The sequence below is a fragment of the Geotrypetes seraphini genome, chromosome 17, assembly GCF_902459505.1.
Source record: "Geotrypetes seraphini chromosome 17, aGeoSer1.1, whole genome shotgun sequence".
Lineage (NCBI taxonomy): Eukaryota > Metazoa > Chordata > Amphibia > Gymnophiona > Dermophiidae > Geotrypetes > Geotrypetes seraphini.
Window position 1 is genome coordinate 7,395,153 of NC_047100.1, and position 21,556 is coordinate 7,416,708.

Sequence of the window (21,556 nt, forward strand, 5' to 3'; positions counted from 1 at the left end):
CTGGGCAAGTCACCCCCCCCCCCATTGCCCCGGTACAAAAACCTAGATTGTGAGCCTACAAGGAACATAGAAAGTGCCGGTATAGTAGCTATGAAATTAAGCTGCTCTGGACATAATTTAGGTCAACTAAATAAAAAAAACACAAAACTATCTGCTTTATACGCAGCAGTGGTGACAAAGTCAACACCTTAAGTTAGCCTAATAAAAAAGTATTATTTTTCTTCTTTTTTTGGTTCGTTTTTATTTCCATTTATTTGTTTCCGTGTTTTTGAAATAGACAGTCACACCATGTCTCCATGTTTGCACAGTTCAGCTGGCCTGGGGGATCCAGCATCTTTTTTTTATTTTGACCTAGATGCTGTCTCCAGTTTTGGGTAGGATTAAAAAGTGGTTTTCTGGTGGTTCATTCTGAAACAGATGTATTTTCCTTAAGCAATTGCACTATGGAATGACTTAATTTTTCTTCTTTTCTCTCTTGAAATGTCATTCCTTTTATATTTAACATAGTAGATGACAGCACATAAAAATCTGAATGGTCCATCCAGTCTACCCAAACTAATTCAATCTAAAAATTTGATGGGTTTTGTTTTTTTTTTTGTTTGTTTGTTTCTTACCTGTTTCTGGGCAACAATCCAAAGCTCTGCCCGGTACTGTTCTTAGGTTCCAACTACTAAAGTCTCCGTTAAAGCTCACTCCAGCCCATCTGCCTTGCTTGCCTGAAGAAATTTCTATATTTTGATGTAAAAAATGCAATTACAGTGAATAGAAAGGTTTGTTTTCCAAAGTGGGGTGTTGGATGTGAAGCCACCCATTGAATTCTCATGGGCTTCTTTGCATTCAATAAATAATAATGGGTAGCGCTGCTTTGAAAAAACAGCTCTAACTTTGTAGTTCAAATAATGCAACATTATTCTTAAATGAAAATTAGATTGAATCCTTACTTTGAAATGGGTTTATGCTAGAGCCTCTTAAGTATGTATTCTTCCCAGTTAACATTTCCAAATCAATAAAGTGCTTTTGCTTATTTGGAAATATTAATTGGGAAGAATGCATTATAAATGGGGCTCTGCCAGATCCTCTAATGTATTTCAGTAGCTTAATCAAATGAAATAACTTTTTGAAGATTGTAGACTTGATGGGTGAAATTTCTGTCCCCATACAACTCTCTAGTTGTAAGGTGGGACATAGGGATGGGGGGTTTGAGGAAGGAGAGATGATAGAGTGGTGCTGGGGATTTGGGTTTGAGAGAGAATGAGAGATTACAATGTCTGCTTCTTCTGGTTTGTCTGTCACCGCACTAGGAGGCTGATGCTCAAAGATGGGCGCTAAAACCCTGTTATGCTACAACAGCACAGAAAAATAATTAAGCAGAGCTCAAAAGAAATCATATGCAAATGATATGCATGGTTAATTGGAGCTAACGAACTGAAAGCAAAGGGAAGATTGTGTCTGGCATATGTGCCCAAAGGGTTTGTAGTAAGCATGGCTCTTGGGTGCATACCCAGAAGTACAAACACACAGCAGCGCTGTTTGCACTTTTAAATATAAGTATTTCAGAAATTGTTTGCTTTTTAAATGTTTCAAAGGCTCATGTAATGTTTCTGGTAAGTCTCGTCTCTTCTGATCTTTCCCCGAGGATCATCAGGCAAACTAAACCCCTAATACTGTGAGCATACAACATCACTAGAATGAACTCTCAATTCTTAAGCAAAATTTCTTTAATGTAGAACTCAAAACAAAGAGAGACTGACTTACAGCTCAGTTGCTTGAAAATAATTGTAGCTCCTGCTAACAGAATCCACTCAATACTAGCATCTCCTTGGGGGTTAGGGGGCTGGGAAGGTAAGTTCAGTACTTGCTGGATGCTGTAATTTACAAAAGGAATAGCAATACTGAAGGAGGTGCTATAGCTTGGATGCCAAGGAGTACTAAAGGGGTGGGTGGGGTGGAACACTTGGGTTTATAGTGGGTTTTTACAAGCATTCATTAGTTGTACCAGAGAGCTGCTGGCTGTTTTGCTCCCAAGGCAGGAAACAAGAGGAGGTTGGCATGCTCAGAGATTAAGCAACCATTAGAAATAGTTCCATAATCCACAGGGGGTTGTACATGTGCACTGAAGGAGAGGGAACTACAGTTATACAAGTTTGTAATCCACGAGCACAATCTCACCCCTTAAAGGAATAGAGTATGAATACAAACCATATGCAGCCTACTTGCATGAATGTACTGCCCTGGTGGTGTGGGGACCTGGAGCTGCCATCAATCCCTCCCTCAGGGTGACTTTGTGCAACTAGATAACCAGCCCGTCTTCTCCCCTTCTCTCCCCTCCTGGTACCCCTGCAGGCCTACTTTAGTTCCCTGGTGGTCTAGCGGTGAGAAAAGGCAGGAGTGATCCTTCTACACTCCTGCCCGGTAGTCTCCGTAGTGAAAAATGGCTGCCACGAGACTGCACAGGGGATCTAATGTAGGCCTACAGGGGGATTGGTAGGGGAGGGGTGGGCTGGTTAGCTAGTAACACAAAGTCATCAGGGGTTAGTTATTATACTAAACATTTTTACCTCTTTTTTACATTTTAGAGGTGATAAAGGGGCCCTTTTAACTAAGATGTGCTAAGAATAGTTAAGCTCTGGAACACCTTGCCAGAGGATGTGGTAAGAGCAGATAGCGTAACTGGTTTTAAGAAAGGTTTGGACAAGTTCCTGGAGGAAAAATCCATAGTCTGTTATTGAGAAAGACATGGGGGGAAGCCACAGCTTACCCTGGATTGGTAGCACAGAATGTTGCTACTCTTTGGGTTTTGGCCAGGTACCAGGGACCTGAATTGGCCACCATGAGAACGGGCTTGATGAACCATTGGGCTGACCCAGTAAGGCTATTCTTATGTTCTTATGCCTTTCCTGTACACAAGCTATATTTTTAGCACTTCACGAAAAAGGGGCATTTTTAAATTCTTTTTACAGGTCTTTCACTAATTTTTCAATTAGTGCTCAGAATTTGCAACAAAAAAAAAAAAGAACGTGGGCACATTGAGGCCCAAATTTTCTAAATGGTGCTGTAAGTTAAGCAGTGGTAGGTGCCCCTACCACTGTCTAATCGTTTTAATTGGTATTAATCAGCTCGGTAATTGACCAGGTCATTTAAAACCAATTAAAATGTCATTAAAAAATTGTAGCTGCCTCCAAGAAAGGTCAACTCAGTGCCTAAAGTCAAAGGTGGAAATGACCTTAGGTGCCACTTGGCATCTTTCCAGATTCAATTCTAGTCAAGCACAGGCGCCAAGAATGCAGATCTTCAAAATTACCTGCGCCTTTGTTGAACCGGAGGTGCGATTCTGTAATTGGCATCATAGTGTGATGGACACGCAATTGGCGGTGGCTTTTAAGGCAGCTGCCAATATAGGTGCCGTTTGCAGAATCCGGCCTTACTGCCGGATTTAGGCGCAATCCTGAGATGTGCATGCAACATATTTACTTAAGTCAATTACAACCAATTACTGCTATTAAACTGCATTTGGAATTATGCACATTATAATCCCCGGGTCAGGCCGTTCCCATAATTTAGTCATGATGTCGAACTCCAAGGCTGTGCACTCAACCTGTGCAGCAGGTTTTACACCAAGTTTATTTGGCTGTAAGACCACGCGCCTGGCCTTACGGTGAAATGTGGCTGCTTCAGCTGCTTGAATTCAGTAAACCAAGCACTTCCTACTTCGGACTGCTTTGTGTTCTGTTACTCCATTTTCACCCCACAATGATTCAGATTTGCAAAGAGAATATCCCTTGCTCTAGAACTGTAGCATAACTCTTGAGGATAGTCAGTAGGATGATAGCGTTCCAGAAATACATCGGCATTGTGTATGGGAAGTATACGTGTCTTCATGGTTTTTTTGTTTTCGTTTCAGTTATTTTATGTTTTATTTGGTCAAAAAGAAAGAAAACCAAAATGAAATTTTTACAAAAAGTGAAAACAGAACAAAATTATGTCTTGCTCGATCCAGACCTCTCTCTCTACTCATCCTTCCCTCGCCTTTCCAGCTCCTGCCTCCGGGGAGGGGGGGGCAAGGGTTTATATGATCAACATGGGGTAGATTACTCATGTTGCAATCATTTAAACCAGTGTCTCAAACCTTTTTTTTGGCTCTGGCACACTAAACGAAGCAAATGTTTTTCATGGCACATTACAAATGAAATTATAAAATTGCAAAATCAACAAAAAAATTAAATTTGAGAGTTATTTATTTAAAGTTCTTTAAGCTATGTATGGGTAATTGTAACAATGGCAAAACTAAAGTAGATAGAATAGAATTGCTAATCAATGCGATGGATGTGCTTGTTTTTGAGCGCAAATTAACTGAAGTTGTGACTTGATGATCTATACGCATTTCATCATCCACCATCTGCATCTCTTTTTTTTTTAATTTTTGACTGAGCTGAAAATCCAAGTTTGCAAAGATAAGAAGATCCAAATGGTAACAAAGCCTTGACTGTTTTGTTGCTCAAGTTAGGAAAACTACTACATAAAAAAATAAAACTAAAATTACTTGCCGTTAGTTTTCAAGGACCAATCACGTCAAAGAAGGATGCTTGGGCAGTTGTATCCTTACGCATACAGACGCTCATAATATTGACAGACTGTTGCGTATACAATGTACATGTCCATCTATTCTAGTGTATACTTATGAAGGGAATTTTTTTTTTTTAAATAAAGCAAAATTCTGAATCTCTTGTGGCACACCACTGTGCCTTGGCACACAGTTTGAGAGACACTGATTTAAACCAACAGATGGGGTAAGGAGGCAGGGGGACTGGCAAAGGAGTAATTTACTTTCATAGTTTCGATAAGCCAGGAGGGCTAATTTAAAAAAAATAATAATTTGTTGGCAGGGAAGACCATTTCAAAATGAAATGTATTCATTCTTTTGTTCCATTTTGGAAACAAATGAAACAGGAAATGTTCAGCGTTCCAGTTTTGTTTCAAATAAATGCAAAAGACTAGATTTACTTGAGAGCTGCTCCCACTGTGTTCCTAAGGGAAACATTCTTGGTACATAAGGTTTGTACATTGGATGCTTCATTTGTCAAACCGCTCCTAAATTCAGTCCTGATGTCTGTCTGGTGGTCACGCCATGCTAGAATAAATATGTAGTGAGCCAGTGCAAGAGGGGAATGGTCAGCCGGAGGCTGCTTATTGGCAGGTGTTGTAGATTTGGACCTGTTGGTTGATGGCGCTCAGAATGTCCTTCATTTTATCCTCCAGGCCATCTAGCTGTTGTGCCTTCATTTCTAGGATTTGCTCGTTATGCTCATACTGGGTTTCCAGTTCTGTAGCGGAGAGAGAGAAAGAGTGGCGTGAAATCTAACAGAATGCATCCAAAATGAAACAAAGCTCCCAGCGCCTCCACCAGACCCGTCTCACCATTTAAGCGTTTCAGTTTTTTGTAAGCATCTTTCAACAGCTTCCTGGCTTCGGCCCGAAGTTGGTCTGCTTTTTCTTTTGCTTCTTTCATGCCTTTGGCTTTTCGGTCCACGAGGTCCTGAACAGTTTTATATTGGTCGCCAAGCTGCCCATCCAGGAGCTGAAGCATCCCCACCAAATAAACAAACAAAACGTGAGTTAAAAATCTGGTTAATATTTTTGCTATACCATCTAACAGACTGGAGAGGATAAAAATGGACTTAAACCGTCCAAAATATTTTCCGTTTAAGTGATGTGATCCAGGAGAACAGCTATTAAAATCTTTTACTGGGCTACTGTTCCCTAGATAGATTGTTTAAAAGGGATGGTTCCCATGTTGGTATAGCTATGGTAAGAAACGATTCTTTTCTCTTCTGGTGAATCAAAAAGTTTGGTTTGAAATTAATCCCTGCGAGCTACCTAATAGTCTGGCTATATTAATGATGACGTATTGAAATCAGATTTTAGTAGCTGGACATCATTCACACCACATTAACAAAGACCTTGTGACTACACACCATCAATAAGACAACATATGAAAAATAATATATATATAAGACAACGGAGAAAAATGAACCTCAATTGTGGGAGGTCAGGACTACACATGTGCCTGAACCAACTCACATCATCACGGGTTCATAAAAAAACTCCGTGTACATTTAAATGTACATTTACTCCGTGTACATTTAAATGTACATCATCACGGGTTCATAAAAAAACTCCGTGTACATTTAAATGTACATTTACTCCGTGTACATTTAAATGTACATTTAAATGTACACGGAGTTTTTTTATGAACCCGTGATGATGTGAGTTGGTTCAGGCACTTGTGTAGTCCTGACCTCCCACAATTGAGGTTCATTTTTCTCCGTTGTCTTATATATATATTATTTTTCATATGTTGTCTTATTGATGGTGTGTAGTCACAAGGTCTTTGTTAATGTGGTGTGAATGATGTCCAGCTACTAAAATCTGATTTCAATACGTCCTTGTATACATTTTGATTTATTTGATTGAATCCCCTGTTATATCTAGTTATATTAATGAGGAGTCATGATTTGGAACTCTACAGACCAAGAATTAATAGAGGCATTCAACTATATGAAATCTGGTCTCACTAATCTCAACCCTCCCTAAGTTCAAAACGATCTAACAACCATGCCTACCTAATTCTTTATGCAATCCGCTTTGAATCTACAAGGAATAAAGGATAGCATAAGTAAATAATGTACCTGCTTGGCTTCATTGGCTTTGTCCTTCGCTGCAGTTGCCGTCTCCTCTGCTCGTGTGGCTGCCAGGCTGTTATTGGCCCGTTTCATCTTCAGAGCATCAATCTGTCTGTCTAGCTGCCCGACTCTATCCATGGCATCATTGAGTTGATTTTCAGCATTGGCCGTCCCTGACTGGATCTGAGAAGGAGGGGAGACGTTGTGATATTGTTACTAAATATTTGCCTTTTCCGTGAAATAAGGGCCAAGCAGTGGAATGCTAGTAGAAACCCAGCACGCCTATGTGTGGGATCCTAGCACTCCGTGCATGTTTCTCATGGATCTGTCAGCTCCACATGACAGCTTACGGCTGAAAGTTGTTTCTCTTATTTGCATAGAATCAGGGTGGATTTGATTTAAATCAAAATTGGTAGTCAGAAAGACTTGTTTTAAATCATGGTTTTCTACAGACTCATTTTTGCTGGTATATTCTTAATATTTATAACCAGATATCATCGGAATAGGCCAGTTCGTTTGCTGCTCAAAAAACGTGCACTACAAAATTCAGTCTAAAATTTTGTGGGAGTGTTAGTTTGATTTCACTCATTATTTTCAGAGCTCATGCAGCAGCAAAATGATTGTTACAGGAGTATTTAGCAATTTCAATTACTTTAGTCTTTATTTCTGGGACTTGGAAGTCTTTGGCTAGGAGGTGCAGAAAAATAAGCACTGCATCCATATGTCCGTAAGCTGGGCACGATGGACCTCGAGTCTGACCCAGTGGAGGCATTGCTTATGTTCTTATGTTATTATCTTGGTATTCTCTTCATGCTCTTCTAAAATTTCTTTTCATAATGGATACATTTGCAGCATTGTTGGTACAGCCCAGTGGTTGGTCTAGTGGTATGATTCTTGCTTTGGGTGCAAGAGATCCTGGGTTCAATTCCCAGACAAACCCCTCACTTTCTAGGGCAGATTCAAGGTAGCAGAAGGGCATGGCTTGGTACTGGTCAGACTTTGGACAAGTTCCTGGAGGAAAAGTCCATAGTCTGTTATTGAAAAAGACATGGGGGAAGCCACTGCTTGCCCTGGATTGGTAGCACGGAATGTTGCTAGTATTTGGGGTTCTGGAATCTTGTTATTCTTTGAGATTCTGCCTGGAATCTTGATAATCTTTGGGGTTCTAGAATCGGTTGTTACTGTTTGGGATTCTGTAATGTTGCTACTCTTTGGGTTTTGGCCAGGTTCTAGTGACCTGGATTGGCCACCGTGAGAACGGGCTACTGGGCTTGATGGATTATTGGTCTGACCCAGTAAGGCTATTCTTATGTTCTTAGTATATTAGAGATTTGAATTTTTGCTCACGTTTTATTATAGCTTTTGCTGCTACTTCTGGTTAAGTATTATGCTGTATGTGCATTTCCTGAGGTATCAATTGTTTCTGCAAGAAAGTCATTTCCTTCTCCTAGTGTTATAGAAGCACATACAACAGGATCATTGTGGACATTACCCACCCCCATCCCGCTGTCTGTGAATATCTGCACTTATTTTTCTGTGACCTTCTCTTTTGATTCTTACTGAAGCCAGCGCCTTTTCTGTGTCTCTGATGTCACTGGTCGCCTTCTGGATCGCAGCCTCGGCTGCGGCTTGTGCGCGTTTGGCGTCATCCAGTGCTTTCTTCACAGTCTCGGCTGTGGTCTTCACATTTTCGGCACGTGACCTTCAACACGTAAAAGAAGATGTGTAAATACAGTTTTAGAATCCTGAGAACAACAGATTTTGGAGGTATTTCACTTTTAATCCTGCCCTCCCCCACTTTGCTGTGGAAGGGAATATGAGAAAGTATAAAATAAAACAAAGGACCTGATTTATTTGTTTCAGTTGTGTTTCTTATAAATCAAGATACAATTTATGGTCAATATCTGTATGTCCTAAAGGAAACTTTAAGTGATAGGCAGGACAGTTTACAAAATTAATTTACCTGGGTTAATCGGTGTTCTTAAAATTTACCATCCTAATGATACAACAAGTTGTATCATTAGGATCCTCTTTTCAGTTAAGATTTCCTTGTAAATGCTTTGTTGTATTTCAGAACAATAGATATATTTTTTATGATTCACATCAATTACGTTTCTTTTTAGAAGGAAAAGGAGTTTCGTTTGCACCATAGTGATTTTCGGTATAACTCAAGTCTATTATTTTTGCCATCGGTTTTCACTTAATTTCCTTTTAATTTGCAATTATGTGATCTTTCCTGGAAGAATTTCTTTCTTTGTCTCCTCCCTCCTTTATTATTGAGGACTATGTTTAAAATAAGTATGGGGTTTTTCTTTTTTGTTATATTATATTGACCCAATAGGAAAATGGATTTATTTTTGTATTACCTTTTTGACTTATTTTGTTCATTAATAGAAATATTGGATGTACTAATATCGTAATGTTGCCTGTTAAGCACAATTGTTGTTTATTTAAAAAAAATTTAAATAAAGAATTAAAAAAAAAATAAAAATTTACCATCCTGCTTATGGATAAAACTACATCCCACCTCCATATTCATGGGGGTTAGGGGCAAAGCTGTCCCGCAAATAACTTTAGGGCCGTCTGTGACCCACCCCTGCCTCCCGGAACCCTCTAAAACTTACCATCAGGCTCTAAAAAGTAAGCTGTGGTGAGGTCTGGGAGGGGGATAAAAACCGCGAATGCCGAACCCACGAATATGGAGGGGGGAGTGTACAGGCAAGGACTAGCAATGTGGGAAGTGGGCAGACTGATAGGTGGGGTTAGGCCAGGAGAGGCAGCAAAGCACCTGTACAGAAGCTTGAATGGGATGTTATGCTCCACGTTCCCCATGAGAACTGTTGGAGGATTTGTGAGTAAAAGTATCCGTGGGCTTTGCAAATACCTGCATATTATGAAATGTTAAAATTAACCTCACTGGGCGAAACCTATAGCAAAATAATTTGCATACATTAGAGCACTAAGTAGAGCATTCATGCACTAAAGAGAAGTTCGCATTTTGCTAATTATGAAACGTTGAAAAGGAGTCTCTGTTGTGGCCTTGCATGAAATGTGAGAATGCCATCACAAACAATTTCGGGTTACGATGGGAACCTGTTTTGCGGTGTACACATTTGGCTCGGGTCACCTCCTTAGTTTACCAAAGAAAGTGACCACACACACACACAGAGCAGCGCAGGATGAGAAAGATGGGAAGAGACAGAAAGCGAGGGATGCCGATTTGAACGGGGACACCAGTTTCACCCACACAAAACAGCACCTGGCCTAGAGCTGGCCCTGGAAATAGATGGGTTTTTGTTTGAAGCAAAACATCCTGTTTGTTTTGATTCATTTTGAAAAAGAAATGAAATTTGCTTCCGTGTGTTTCATTTTCAATATTACCCTAGCCGACTTCTTCACCTTCCCTTTCCGCATCTCAACTTTTAATTCTTTGGATCTCTGGCCCGAGTTCCTGAGCCTGCCCCACTCCTTGCCATATTCATGGATCTTCAATGACCATCGCTCCTGCCCCTGGAGTACTAGTTATTTTGAATGGCATTAGCTGACTCGGGGTTGGTACTCTTTTGAAAATCTGGCCTGCAGAAGCTGTAGAGCAAAAATTGAAAACAGAGCCAGCCTCAGCTTAACTGGCACCATTATGTACAGCGTCACCAGATGGGAATCATTCCTGTCTTTTGAAGGCTGCGGAGGGGATAAGAGGATTTTGGAGGGATCTATGGGGAATGTGGGATGGTCATGGGTTACCAAGATTCTAACTGATTTGCATTAGGTGAGGCCCAAACCAGACCCCATTGTGCTTTCCCTTTTCTCTTGGTTTTATTTGGTCATTTCATCTTGCAAATGCAAAACAAGACAAATCAATCATACCCCCTACTTGGGAACACTCACTTCGCTCTCTTGGCCTCCTGAAGAAGCTGCTGGGCCTTCTTCACGTCCCCCGCGGTCTGGTCCAAGATGGCATCTACATTGGACAGACTGCTAACCTTGTCCTTGATCTCCTCAGCCAAATGACGGATCTGCTGGGGGGAGGCTGGGATCGATAAACCCAGAACACGAGAAGCCACCATTTCAATGCTGTCCGGGTCAGCACCCTCCTCTGCAGAATATACAGAAAAAGCAAAAGTCACAGAAAAGAGAAGAATGTTCCAGGGCAGAAGGAGGAATTGAACACCTGGAGTCTGATATACTGTATAGCCCATAGTGGCAAGTGGTGTATAAGAGACACGCTGAAAAGAACCTTAGATATAGCATTTAATATCCAGGTATCGCAGTCACCCAGAAGTCAAATAGGCCCCTGCCTGGTTAATTCGGCGGATAAAGTTAGGAGAGCGCTTATACTGTTCTTACTTTATTAACATACTTATCCGGTTATCAGATTGAATATTGCCATTAAGTGGATAAGTAATAGCTATGCCCCCCAGATGCCAGTTAGGGAATGGCTGGTTGGAGCTGATATTTACCAGTACTACCCAGTTAAGTGCTGCATATTGGAGGCCGGCCAGTTAAACCCATTTGAATATTGGGCCCTCAATTTCTTCATCGTGCTCTTCTGATTCAAGCTTGGCTTACTGGAGAAGGTACTCACGGTTCAGGAAGTCCTTGATATGCTGGATGAGCTTCCTCAGCTCCTTGCTAGATCGATCCAGGTGACTCTTGGTATCGTTGGCCTTAGCCAGCACTGCCTGGGCCCGAAGTTTGGCCTTGTTTGCCTTTACCTTTGCTTCAGCCACCTAAAGTGGGCAAAAAGCAGAAGGTGGTCAATGCTGGTGTGGCAAAGCAGTCGCTGGACCAAATGATGTTTTTGGCGCCTTTCCTTCCATTTCAGGCCAACCCCCTAGGCTAGTGGTCTCAAACTTGCGTTCCAGGGGCCACATGCGGCCCGCCAGGTACTATTTTGAGGCCCTCGGTAAAATAAAACAGTTTCTTGATCATGTCTCTTTAGCTATAAATTACAATATTATTATTAAGACTTAGCCAAACTATAGTTTTACCTCACGCAAAATGGTCATTTCTTTAATAAGAAATTAACTATTTTTCCTGAGGCCCTCCAAGTACCCACAAATCCAAAATGTGGCCCTGCAAAGGGTTTGAGTTTGAGACCACTGCCCTAGACTGATTCAAAAGGGGAATGCGATTCTCCCCATTCCAGCTTGGTGCCCAGGATGGGTCACCCCCTTACCTTCCTCTTACAACAGCCTTTGTTGTGAACCCTAAAAGGAAGTCTATTAAAAACACGTGTTCACTTAAGGCACTGGTATGCCAAGCATATTTTTAAATCAAGAAAAGGAGCAGAGCGTGCCTGTCTATAAATCCCCGTTACTCTAATTGAGATAGCTGTGGTCATCCTGAATTTGGATTTCATTAGTGTTTTTATCTTTTAGAATTTGGATTTCATTAATGGTTTGTTTTTACCATTTGGGACTCCTGATGCAGACACTTTAGCCGAAACACGGGCCGTGTCGAGTCCATGGTTTGAACATATTATCTGCCATATATTTATGTGACAGTTTTAGACTAATTGCATATACAGTAAAACTTTGGTTTGAGAGTATAATTTGTTCCGGAAGCGTGCTCGTAATCCAAAGCACTCGTATATCAAAAGCGAATTTCCCCATAGGAAATAATGAAAACTCAACGATTCGTTCTACAATCCAAAAACTTTAATAAAAAGTACAACGATAAAAAATACTGTGATAAAAATCCACCCGGACCCTACGCGGTCCATGTTTCGGCGAATGCGCCTTCCTCAGTGGTCCAATGGTTTGCAAACTCACATATAAAGAATTGGACTGAAAACAGTCTATCGTCTTTAAACCTGTGAGCAAAGAACAACGCAGACAAGCTGAAGTAGCAAACCATTGGGCCCCTGAGGAAGGCGTGTTCGCCGAAACACAGACCGTGTAGGGTCCAGTTGGATTTTTATCATTGTACTTTTTTAATTGAATTTTCATGGTTTTATATGTCAGTGTTTAATAAATTATCTCCAGAACATCTGTATCCACAGTTTTTGTATTTGTTTTCATCTGCCGCGCTCAGCGTAAGATGGGCGCGCTTCAACTGTGGGTTCTGATGAAGTGACGCACGATATGTGCTCGTACTGCAAGACAACGCTTGTTTATCGAGTTAAAATTTAATCAAATGTTTTGCTCGTCTTGCAAAACACTCACAAACCACGTTCCTCGCTCTCTAAGGTTTGACTGCATTTTATTCGCTACTAATGAAAAGGCGTTTGAAGACCAGGCATGCTCTGGCTCCTTTTCTTGATTTCCAGTGCCAAGCATTTTCCCCTTAGATGCCAAATTAGTATGGCAGGTCCAAAGTCTGATAAGAAGTTGTTAGGTATCATTTCTTATGTGGGATTGCAAAGCAAACAAGAGGAGAAAAATCATGAAAATACCTGTACATATATTCACTTTATAATACAAAAAATATTTGACAAGGGCAGATTTTAGATTTATGCACAGATTTGATAAATTACACCAGTATATTTGCACCGCTGGGGATGGTTTTGGATGCCCATTCGATAAAGGCACTGGGAGCGTAGTCAGAAGGCCATTTTGGGGGGTCCTGGTATTCTTCCCCCCACCCCTCTCCTGCCAGCAATATCACCTTTGCTGGCAGGGATGCCAAGCCCTGCTAGTCGAAGACATCTCCTGCCTAGGTCTTGTCTGCAACAGCACTTAATTCACGCCAATGTGCTTCGTCCTTAATGCTGGCTCTCTCACGCATGCTCAGACCCGAACGGAGCATACACGAGAGAGCTTGAAGCGCACCTGAGTGAATTAAGGGCCGCTGCAGGTGACGTCTTTAGTTGGCACGGCTTGGCATTCCCACTCACCATAAAGGCACAGGGGTCGCAAGTCAAAGGTGAGGGGGCAGAGGCCCCCTCCCCACGGCTACACCACGGGTCTAGGCAGCACATGGATAGGGACTTATGTGCGTGACTTGTAGAATGCTTTCCTTTATAGAATGGGTGCTAAAGTCTAGGTGCGCCCCAAAATGTCTTTTTGAATGTTGTCTCGGTCTGTAGGTCCAATCATACCTTTTGGGAAAGCCCTGCCACCTCACCCATGCTGCGGCGCAGCTCATCCTCAGCATGGCGAGCTCGATCTAATGCGTTGTCCGATGTGGCCACTGCACCGTTGCAATTCAGTCCCCCGCAGTGCCTCTTTCCCTCATCGTCATAGCAGCCCGCACCTCCACAGGGGCTCTCGGCGCACGGGAGGTCTCCTGGTGCTCCACAGACCTGAGAGAAAGGTAAGATGTCAGCTGGTACCCGATTCCACCAGCCCGTGTTCCAGGCACTTTCCGAGGCCAATTATCTGCTCAGGTAGACCCACGCACTGCTGTCTCGTGTTTTCAGCTAAGGATAATTTAGAGCTGCTATAACATAAACTCAGTAAAACAAAGCAGCTGATCACGTCGGCTCTGGCGCCCTCTCTGACCTCATCGCGTGACGGCTATGCATGGGCGGACTTCTTCCCTGTCCGACACAGCTTTTCAAAACCCGGACAAAATGCCGGGTTTTGAAAAGCTGTCCAGACCCCCGGATATGTCCTCAAAAGGAGGACATGTCCGGACAAATCCAGACTTCTGGTAACCCTAATTGCGAGTAATAAATTTTTAAATAAATAACTACTGTAACAGAGGCTCAGATAGATGACATCTTGTCCTTACCTTCTCATTGATTTTCTTCATATTAAGAGTTTCGGCTTTGGCTTTTAGGTCCTGCAAGGCCCTGTGATTGGCTGCGTTCTTCCGGTAAAAGTCGTCCCGTTTTTTCACCTTTTGCTGCTCAGCCTGCTGACGGGTGTAGGCAGAGTCACTTACAGCACTGGGCACGTTCACAGTGGAAGCATTGGCCTGGAGCTCTGCTTCACGGGACTGGGCATGAGAGTGTTGGATGCTGTCATAGGCGCCTGAGGGAAAACAGATCACGGTACAGGTTGACTATCTTCTAGCTCTCAAATTCTAAAAACCGTACAGTTCCAATCACCAACTTTTTTTTGTAACATTGATGCATTACTAATTTGTACAAAATAAGCTCGCTTTTAGCATCAAAAATGAAATCTGGCCCCAAAGGGCTACGTGTCCGGATTTTACAAGAGTAAAATCTGCTAACCCTAAGCATGTGCAAATGTTTGCAAGGCATGACATTCCTTTAAATTGAACTACATCTCTTGAGGCGTAATTAACTGCTTCCCCCCTCCCCATAGCAGAAATCCCTCATGGGCTACTTGTGAGAAGCATGCCTCTCCTCCCTGCACCTAAGCTCCACCCTTATTTGAAAAAAAAAAGTAAGAATATTCCCCTTCAACGCATATCCACCCCACCCCCAACACTTTGGGGACATGTTTGGTTCTATGGGGGTAGTCAAGAGTGATCTTCAGTCATTCCTGTTCTGGTGGTGCCATCTATCACAATGATACCACTAGAGGGCATCATTTTGGAAGATTAGGGCCGCTCAGTTCCACCCAGCCCCGCCCTGTTTCGCCCCAAGTCATGCCCCGTTCTGCCCTAGCCTCGCCCCCTCGTACTATTCTCGTCCTCGGAGCCGCGACAGGAGGCCATCTGCGCAGGCGCAGGTGTGATGCTTATGATGTCACTCACATGCGTGTGTGAACGTGATGTCACCACGTTGCATCCGCGCATTGCTGGAAGCTTTTCAAAACCCAGACAAAGTGCTGGGTTTTGGAAAGCTGTCCGGATGCCCCGACATGTCCTCTAAAAAGAGGTCATGCCTGGGTAAATTCAGACGTCGGGTAACCCTACGGAAGATGATACTGCCAAGGCAGGAAGGACTGAGGATTGGTCCTTCTCCTCCATACCATCAGGCATTCCCTAGTAGATATCAAGTTTCGTCATCTTTCAGATAAATGCTATTTTAAGCTTTGTTTGCTATCAACATACTAGGCACACCATCTTCATAATTTTGCGATTTAACATACGCATTTATGGAGATGGAGAACTGAATGCTGCAATGATGGTTCTAATTACGGTTCTAATGATTCCAAGCGTTTACAGAGAAAATCGCCAATTCCCAGCACTTTCTTCACCGTGTTTTGCCTCTTCCTCGGGAATGGGCCAGATCTCCCACCATGTCATTTGCGGGGTTCACCATATTCACGATGGTTTTTAATAGAAAACGGCGAATAACATACGAAAAAGTTATTCATGTTTTTTCTGTATTCGCCGGTCTGTTAATCCCCTATCACAGCGAATACAGAGGGAGAAGTGTATTACAAAAGTGGTTGGTAAATTAACATATCTTTTTTAACAGATAATTTCTTATATAGAAAGGCATTTTTGTAAAAAATTTATCCCCAAGATATTTGTTTGGTAAAGCCAGCCACTAACCTAGAAAATTGGAGTTCTTTAGCACATCCAGCTGGTGCGAGAGGTCCTTGGCAGACAGGTTCACAGCGCGAGCATCCCTATCCAGTGTGTTCAGCTCATGAGTAGCATCAAAGTTTTCATCCTGAACTTCAGTCATCAATCCTTCCAGCTGGGTGAACCTCTCTGATGTCTCACCAATCCTGTTCCTGTTGGTCCAAGAAATAAGATAGGAAAGAGGGGGGGAGATCATCAGGCTTTCCAGCAGCAGTAATATAATCACACAGCCTACAGCCTCAGCACCCTGAGGTTGTGGGTTCAAATCCCACACTGCTCCTTGTGACCCTGGGCAAGTCGCTTAATCCCCACTGCCCCAGGTACATTAGATAAGAGGGGAGCCCGCCGGGACACTTAGGGAAAGATGCTTGAGTACCTGAATAATTTATAATCCGCACAGAATTGTAGGATATGCGAAATATAATTTTTTTTTTTAATGGAGAAAACGAATTGAACACGATTAGGTGCCCTGTCTCCCAATTGTGGTTCCTGAAACAGTTCTCCTCTGTGGGTTTCCAGACTTTGTAGCAAGAGTGACCCAAACTACTCAACCAAATGTGACTTGGCTCAGTCCAGAACTGTTCAATTTACTCTGATACTTAACCCCCACCCCATTTACGAAGCCGTGTTAGGCTTTATCACCAACCGTGGCGGTATTAGCGTCAACGCTCATAGGAATTCTACGAGTGTCAGAGCTAATACCGCCATGGCCAGTGGTAAAAAAGCTGAATGCAGCTTCGTAAAAGGGGACCTAATTTTGCTGATCTACTAAGCTACTCTAGTTCAGTCCAGTAAATCAGGCCTTCCCAGATTATGCTACTTTGGAATGATTCCGGCAAACCTCTTCCAGTTGAATAGTCTTCAAGAATTCTTGGTATTATTTTAGATTCATTGCTTTCTTTTCAACCACAAGTAAGTCATTTGGTTAGAGAAAATTATTATTTTTTTTTTTAAGCTGCTTGAAGTCTGTATGTCCTTTATTTGCTATATGTGAATCCCTCTTTCTTATGTCATTTCTCTTTCTCCCCATTTTTTTTATTGTACACCGCTCAGTTTTATAATGAGCAGTATATCAAAACTTGAAACTTTATTAGCTACTATTATGGGCTAGAGTAAATTTTAAATGTTTACACCCGTTTTTAAAAATATTTAATAGTTTTACTTCCGAGTCAATAATTTCTTTGGTTCAGAATTTTTGCGGAAGTGTAGCACGCAGATCTAGCCGCACCTACATGCTGATGCTTCCTTACTTTTATTGAGCGTTCCTTTTCTTATGTGGCGACTTCTTTGTAGCATGGGTTGCCTTATTCTATTGGTGAGGTTCTTATCAGTTATTTTGCAAATACTTGAAGACTTCACTTTTTTCAGAAATCTTTTGAGGTTGTGTTATTACATGCCATCGATGCGTGCTCGAGCCCTAGCGACCTAAAAAGAAATCGGTTTTGTGCTAGTCTGGAAAGGTCCTCCATGGTTGTTTTCAACGTCTTCAGAGAATAGTTAAGCTCTGGAACGCGTTGCCAGAAGTTGTGGTACGAGTGGATGGCGTAGCTGGTTTTAAGAAGGGTTTGGACAATTTCCTGGAGGAAACGTCTATAGTCTGTTGTTGAGAAAGACATGGGGGAAGCCGCTGCTTGCCCTGGATCGGTAGCATGGAGTGTTGCTACTCTTTGGGGTTCCAGAATCTTGCTATTCTTTGAGATTCTGCCTGGAATCTGGATACTCTTTGGGGTTCTAGAATCTTTTTTTACTCTTTGGGTTTTGGCCAGGTACTAGTGACCTTGATTGGTTACTGTGAGAACGGGCTACAGGGCTGATTCGGGTTGCCCTCTTTGCCTGGTTCCTTCGATCTTTCCAAACATGATATATGCTACTCTATATTAATGTGAACCACATTGAGCCCTATTTTTAGGGAAGATGCAGTAAACAAGACTGAAGACTAGACTAGGCAAAAGGCAGCAGGCCATGCATAGGTAGTACAGAATAAGTTTAGAAGCTCTAGTGGAGCCTAGCAACATGGTACAACCTCTAATGTTTTAGGGGCACATTTTCAAATAAACATAAGCATATCATATGCAGGTTAATTCTCGTACACACACTTTGTGGCTTCTTTTCACAGAGAAATTACTGGGACATTGGCTAGCGTAAAGTGTGCTCATGCACAGAGTATGCTTCCTTTGTATCGACAAGTGGCCAGGCAGAGTGGAAAGAGATGTTCCAGATGTTTAATCCACTTACCTAAAGGTGCTTCTCAGATAACAAACCTGGCTAAAAGGGACCATGCTATGGAAGTCCATAAGTACTTTTAGCGGGACAAGGGAGGGTGGTTTCCAGACAGGTAAATTGAAGCAGGTATTAGCTTTGAAAACTACCTCTTTGATGCTTCAGTAGTTTTTCTCATTCTATATCCCTTGACCAATGCAAATGGAATCCTTGGACTGGAAACTTCAAAATAACTATTTACCTCCATGCAATTAAAGACTGGATTAGTTGGGGGAAAAATTCAGTTCTTGCTCCTGGATTCCCACTCCTGTTGTAAGGCCTGGAGCTTAGGCCCTACGACTGGCCCGCTGCATATTTCCCTCTTGAATCGCTCACTTCTGCCTTCTCTATCTCAGTCTGCAGAAATATTTGGTCAAGGACAACCCTAAACTTACAGGTTAAGCATTGAAAAGGGGAAAAATAGAATGATGAAAATAATAAATTCCAGAAAATAAGATAGACACCGTCTCTTGTTTCCTCACCGAAGGTCACCCATGATTTTCATCAGTTGGGACACTGTATGCACGGTGGCATTGCGGGCATTGACGATCCCCTGCACAGTTTTCAATTTCTCCTCCAGATCTCGGAAGTTTTTCTCGTAAGTCCCAATAAGGCCTGAATGCTGGATGTCTTTCCCACGCTGCACTAACTTCCTAATGCGAGCCGCCATGTCCTGCACAATCCGATCCCAGTCCCCAAAGCACTGGTGGCAAGGCTGACAGCTGGGGAACTCCCCTGAGAACCCACGTGCACACTGGTCGCAGCGGACACCGGACACACCCTGACGACAGCTGCAGTGGCCACTAGCTGTGTTACATTGAGATGTTTCAGTTCCACGGCGGTCACAGTCACAAGCTAATAAGCAAAGAATAAAAAAAAAACCAATAAAAATGGTGGTGGAGATAAAATTATGCAATGCTGAGACTGGTCATGAAAGTAAAGAACATAGCAGTGATGAGAATATGTACACACCCTATAGTCACTGTTCCCTCTAAGCTGGGCGGGAGTCCTCCACCTACAGTCCTGCCAGTGGGTGGCGCTGTTTCACTATCAAATTTTCAATTGTGAGGGACAGGTAAGCTTAGGGTTACCAGATTTTCCCAAAGGAAAATCCAGACCCATGGCCATGCCCCCCAGGCCCGCCCACATCCCACCCCCAGCCCCAACCCCTTAACCGTGCGATGTCACCGCATTGCATCCGCGTGTTCACCGATGCCGTTCCGACGTCGGAAGCTTTTCAAAACCCAGACGAAGGGCCGGAAAAGGAGGACATGTCCGGGAAAATCCAGATGTCTGGTAACCCTAGGTAAGCTCTGCAGGACTCCAGGGAACCTGCCAGTCTCTAGTAATTGGAAACACAGTATTGAAGCACCACCCCCTACTGGCAGGAATGCAGTTGGAGGACTCCCGCTCAGCTTAGAAGGAACAGTGCCTATAGTGTTTGTAATAATTTTACAACAATTACTATCAAGGTGGCCATAGGGAAGATTAGCAAGGTGGTTGCATGGAGTGCCGAATGACAAGAACGTCCATTAGCAGCTCTGTGAGCCCCTGCTGACCGATTCCATTCCCTGCACCCCAAATAATGCAAACCTAGAGGGCCACATGGCACCCAACTGACCCCCATCTCTCTGGGAATGTGACTAAAGTGGGGGCTCTTCTCTCTATCTGGGGGACTGTAGCCAGAAGGAGGGGACTCAGGACCTCCCCCTTGCCCAGAATATCACCCACGCCAGAAAGGCCCTGGCTACTTTCACTAATATTGGCAAACTGGAGTGGTTAACGGACTTACGTCTGCACTGGGAAGTTGGACTCCCCCAGTAATTTTCTTGACAGTCGGTACAGGTGAGTCCGCCAAATCCTGAGCGACATTGGCATTTCCCAGTAAACTGGAAGACATTTCAGAGCAGATGAAATCCTTAAGAAGAATTATAGATCTAAGTGGTTGATGAGTTAGTTATTACAGGCAAGAGTGGAGTTGTCTCTGTTCTTAGATGTGAAAGAGTTGATTAAGGGCTGTACATTATTCATACCTCATTGCAGGTAGGGCTGAAGGAGTTTTGGGGATCACAGTTGCAGGGCGCACAGCCTTTCCCACTGGCCAGGTTCCAGAAATCGGGCCTACAGCGGTCACAGCTGTGGCCCACCACATTTGCCAGGCACTGACACTGCCCGGTTCTTCTTTCACATAGGCACTCTTCCCTGGAACTGCACTGATCCTGGCTTGTTCCCAGAAAGTTGCACGTGCACCCTGTGTATCAAAATAAGCAAGAAGACTGAATAAAGAAAAGCCAGCTGGTCACTCATCCTCCCAACTAACAGCAAAAACCCGAGTGTTCCTGTCAAAGAATGCTCTTGACACCCTTATATTAGTCATACCAAGCTCAAGGAGGCATAATCTAAACATACAATGTGTTCCAAATTCTGCATGACATTTTATGATGACAATTTTTACATTAAAAATATCTACTTTTTATACACACTTTACAGAACACGTAAGAAAATTAATCTCTTATGTATTCAGGAAACCATCCATGCACCTTCACTGACATCCTTTGAATCAGGCCCATTGGGTCTGAATTCAAGAAAGCATGTGCTAGCCACATGAGATCTTTTAGAGAGAGGACGAGATAATGGTTACTGCGGATGGGCAGACTGGATGGGCCATTTGGCCTTTATCTGCCATCATGTTTCTATAGTGAACTATTTACGAGGAAAGACTTAAGAGACTGGGGTTGTTCTCCCTTGAGAAGAGGAGACTACGAGGGGATATGATCGAGACATTCAAAATACTGAAAGGAATCGACAAAATAGAGCAGGAAAAAACGTTATTTACAATGTCCAATGTGGCACGGACAAGAGGACATGGGCTGAAGCTAAGGGGGGACAAGTTCAAGACAAATATCAGGAAGTTCTGCTTCACGCAACGAGTGGTGGACACCTTGAATGCTCTCCCAAAAGAGGTAATTGCGGAATCTACCGTTCTAGGATTTAAGGGTAAGTTAGATGTACATCTCCTTATGAGTGGCATGAAGTGACATGGGTAGGGGTAGGCTAGATGCACTTCTCTTTACGAGAAGCTTGGAGCGATATGGGGACCAAAACTATGCCAGGGTACACCTGACGGGGCCTCCGTGTGTGCGGATCGCCGGACTTGATGGACCTAGGGTCTGTTCCGGAGATGGCGCTTCTTATGTTCTTTCATTTTTGCTGGTCATTTGAATTAT

The 21,556-nt window shown here is 42.9% G+C and overlaps 1 protein-coding gene across 2 annotated transcripts in view; it reads right to left on the reverse strand.

The window, feature by feature from the left end:
* Positions 1-4,504: 4,504 nt before the first annotated feature.
* Positions 4,505-21,556, reverse strand: part of LAMB2 (laminin subunit beta 2) — a 93,988-nt gene continuing 76,936 nt past the window's right edge. For both annotated transcript variants that reach the window (XM_033926340.1, XM_033926341.1), the window contains 12 exons: positions 20,363-20,580; positions 20,122-20,218; positions 18,812-19,184; positions 16,038-16,222; positions 14,358-14,599; positions 13,723-13,926; positions 11,266-11,410; positions 10,569-10,776; positions 8,241-8,382; positions 6,687-6,863; positions 5,416-5,575; positions 4,505-5,321 (listed from right to left, as the gene is read on the reverse strand). In XM_033926340.1, coding sequence (XP_033782231.1) covers positions 5,185-5,321; positions 5,416-5,575; positions 6,687-6,863; positions 8,241-8,382; positions 10,569-10,776; positions 11,266-11,410; positions 13,723-13,926; positions 14,358-14,599; positions 16,038-16,222; positions 18,812-19,184; positions 20,122-20,218; positions 20,363-20,580 — 2,288 coding nt within the window. In that variant the 3' untranslated portion in view covers positions 4,505-5,184. The remainder of the gene's footprint in view (positions 5,322-5,415; positions 5,576-6,686; positions 6,864-8,240; positions 8,383-10,568; positions 10,777-11,265; positions 11,411-13,722; positions 13,927-14,357; positions 14,600-16,037; positions 16,223-18,811; positions 19,185-20,121; positions 20,219-20,362; positions 20,581-21,556) is intronic.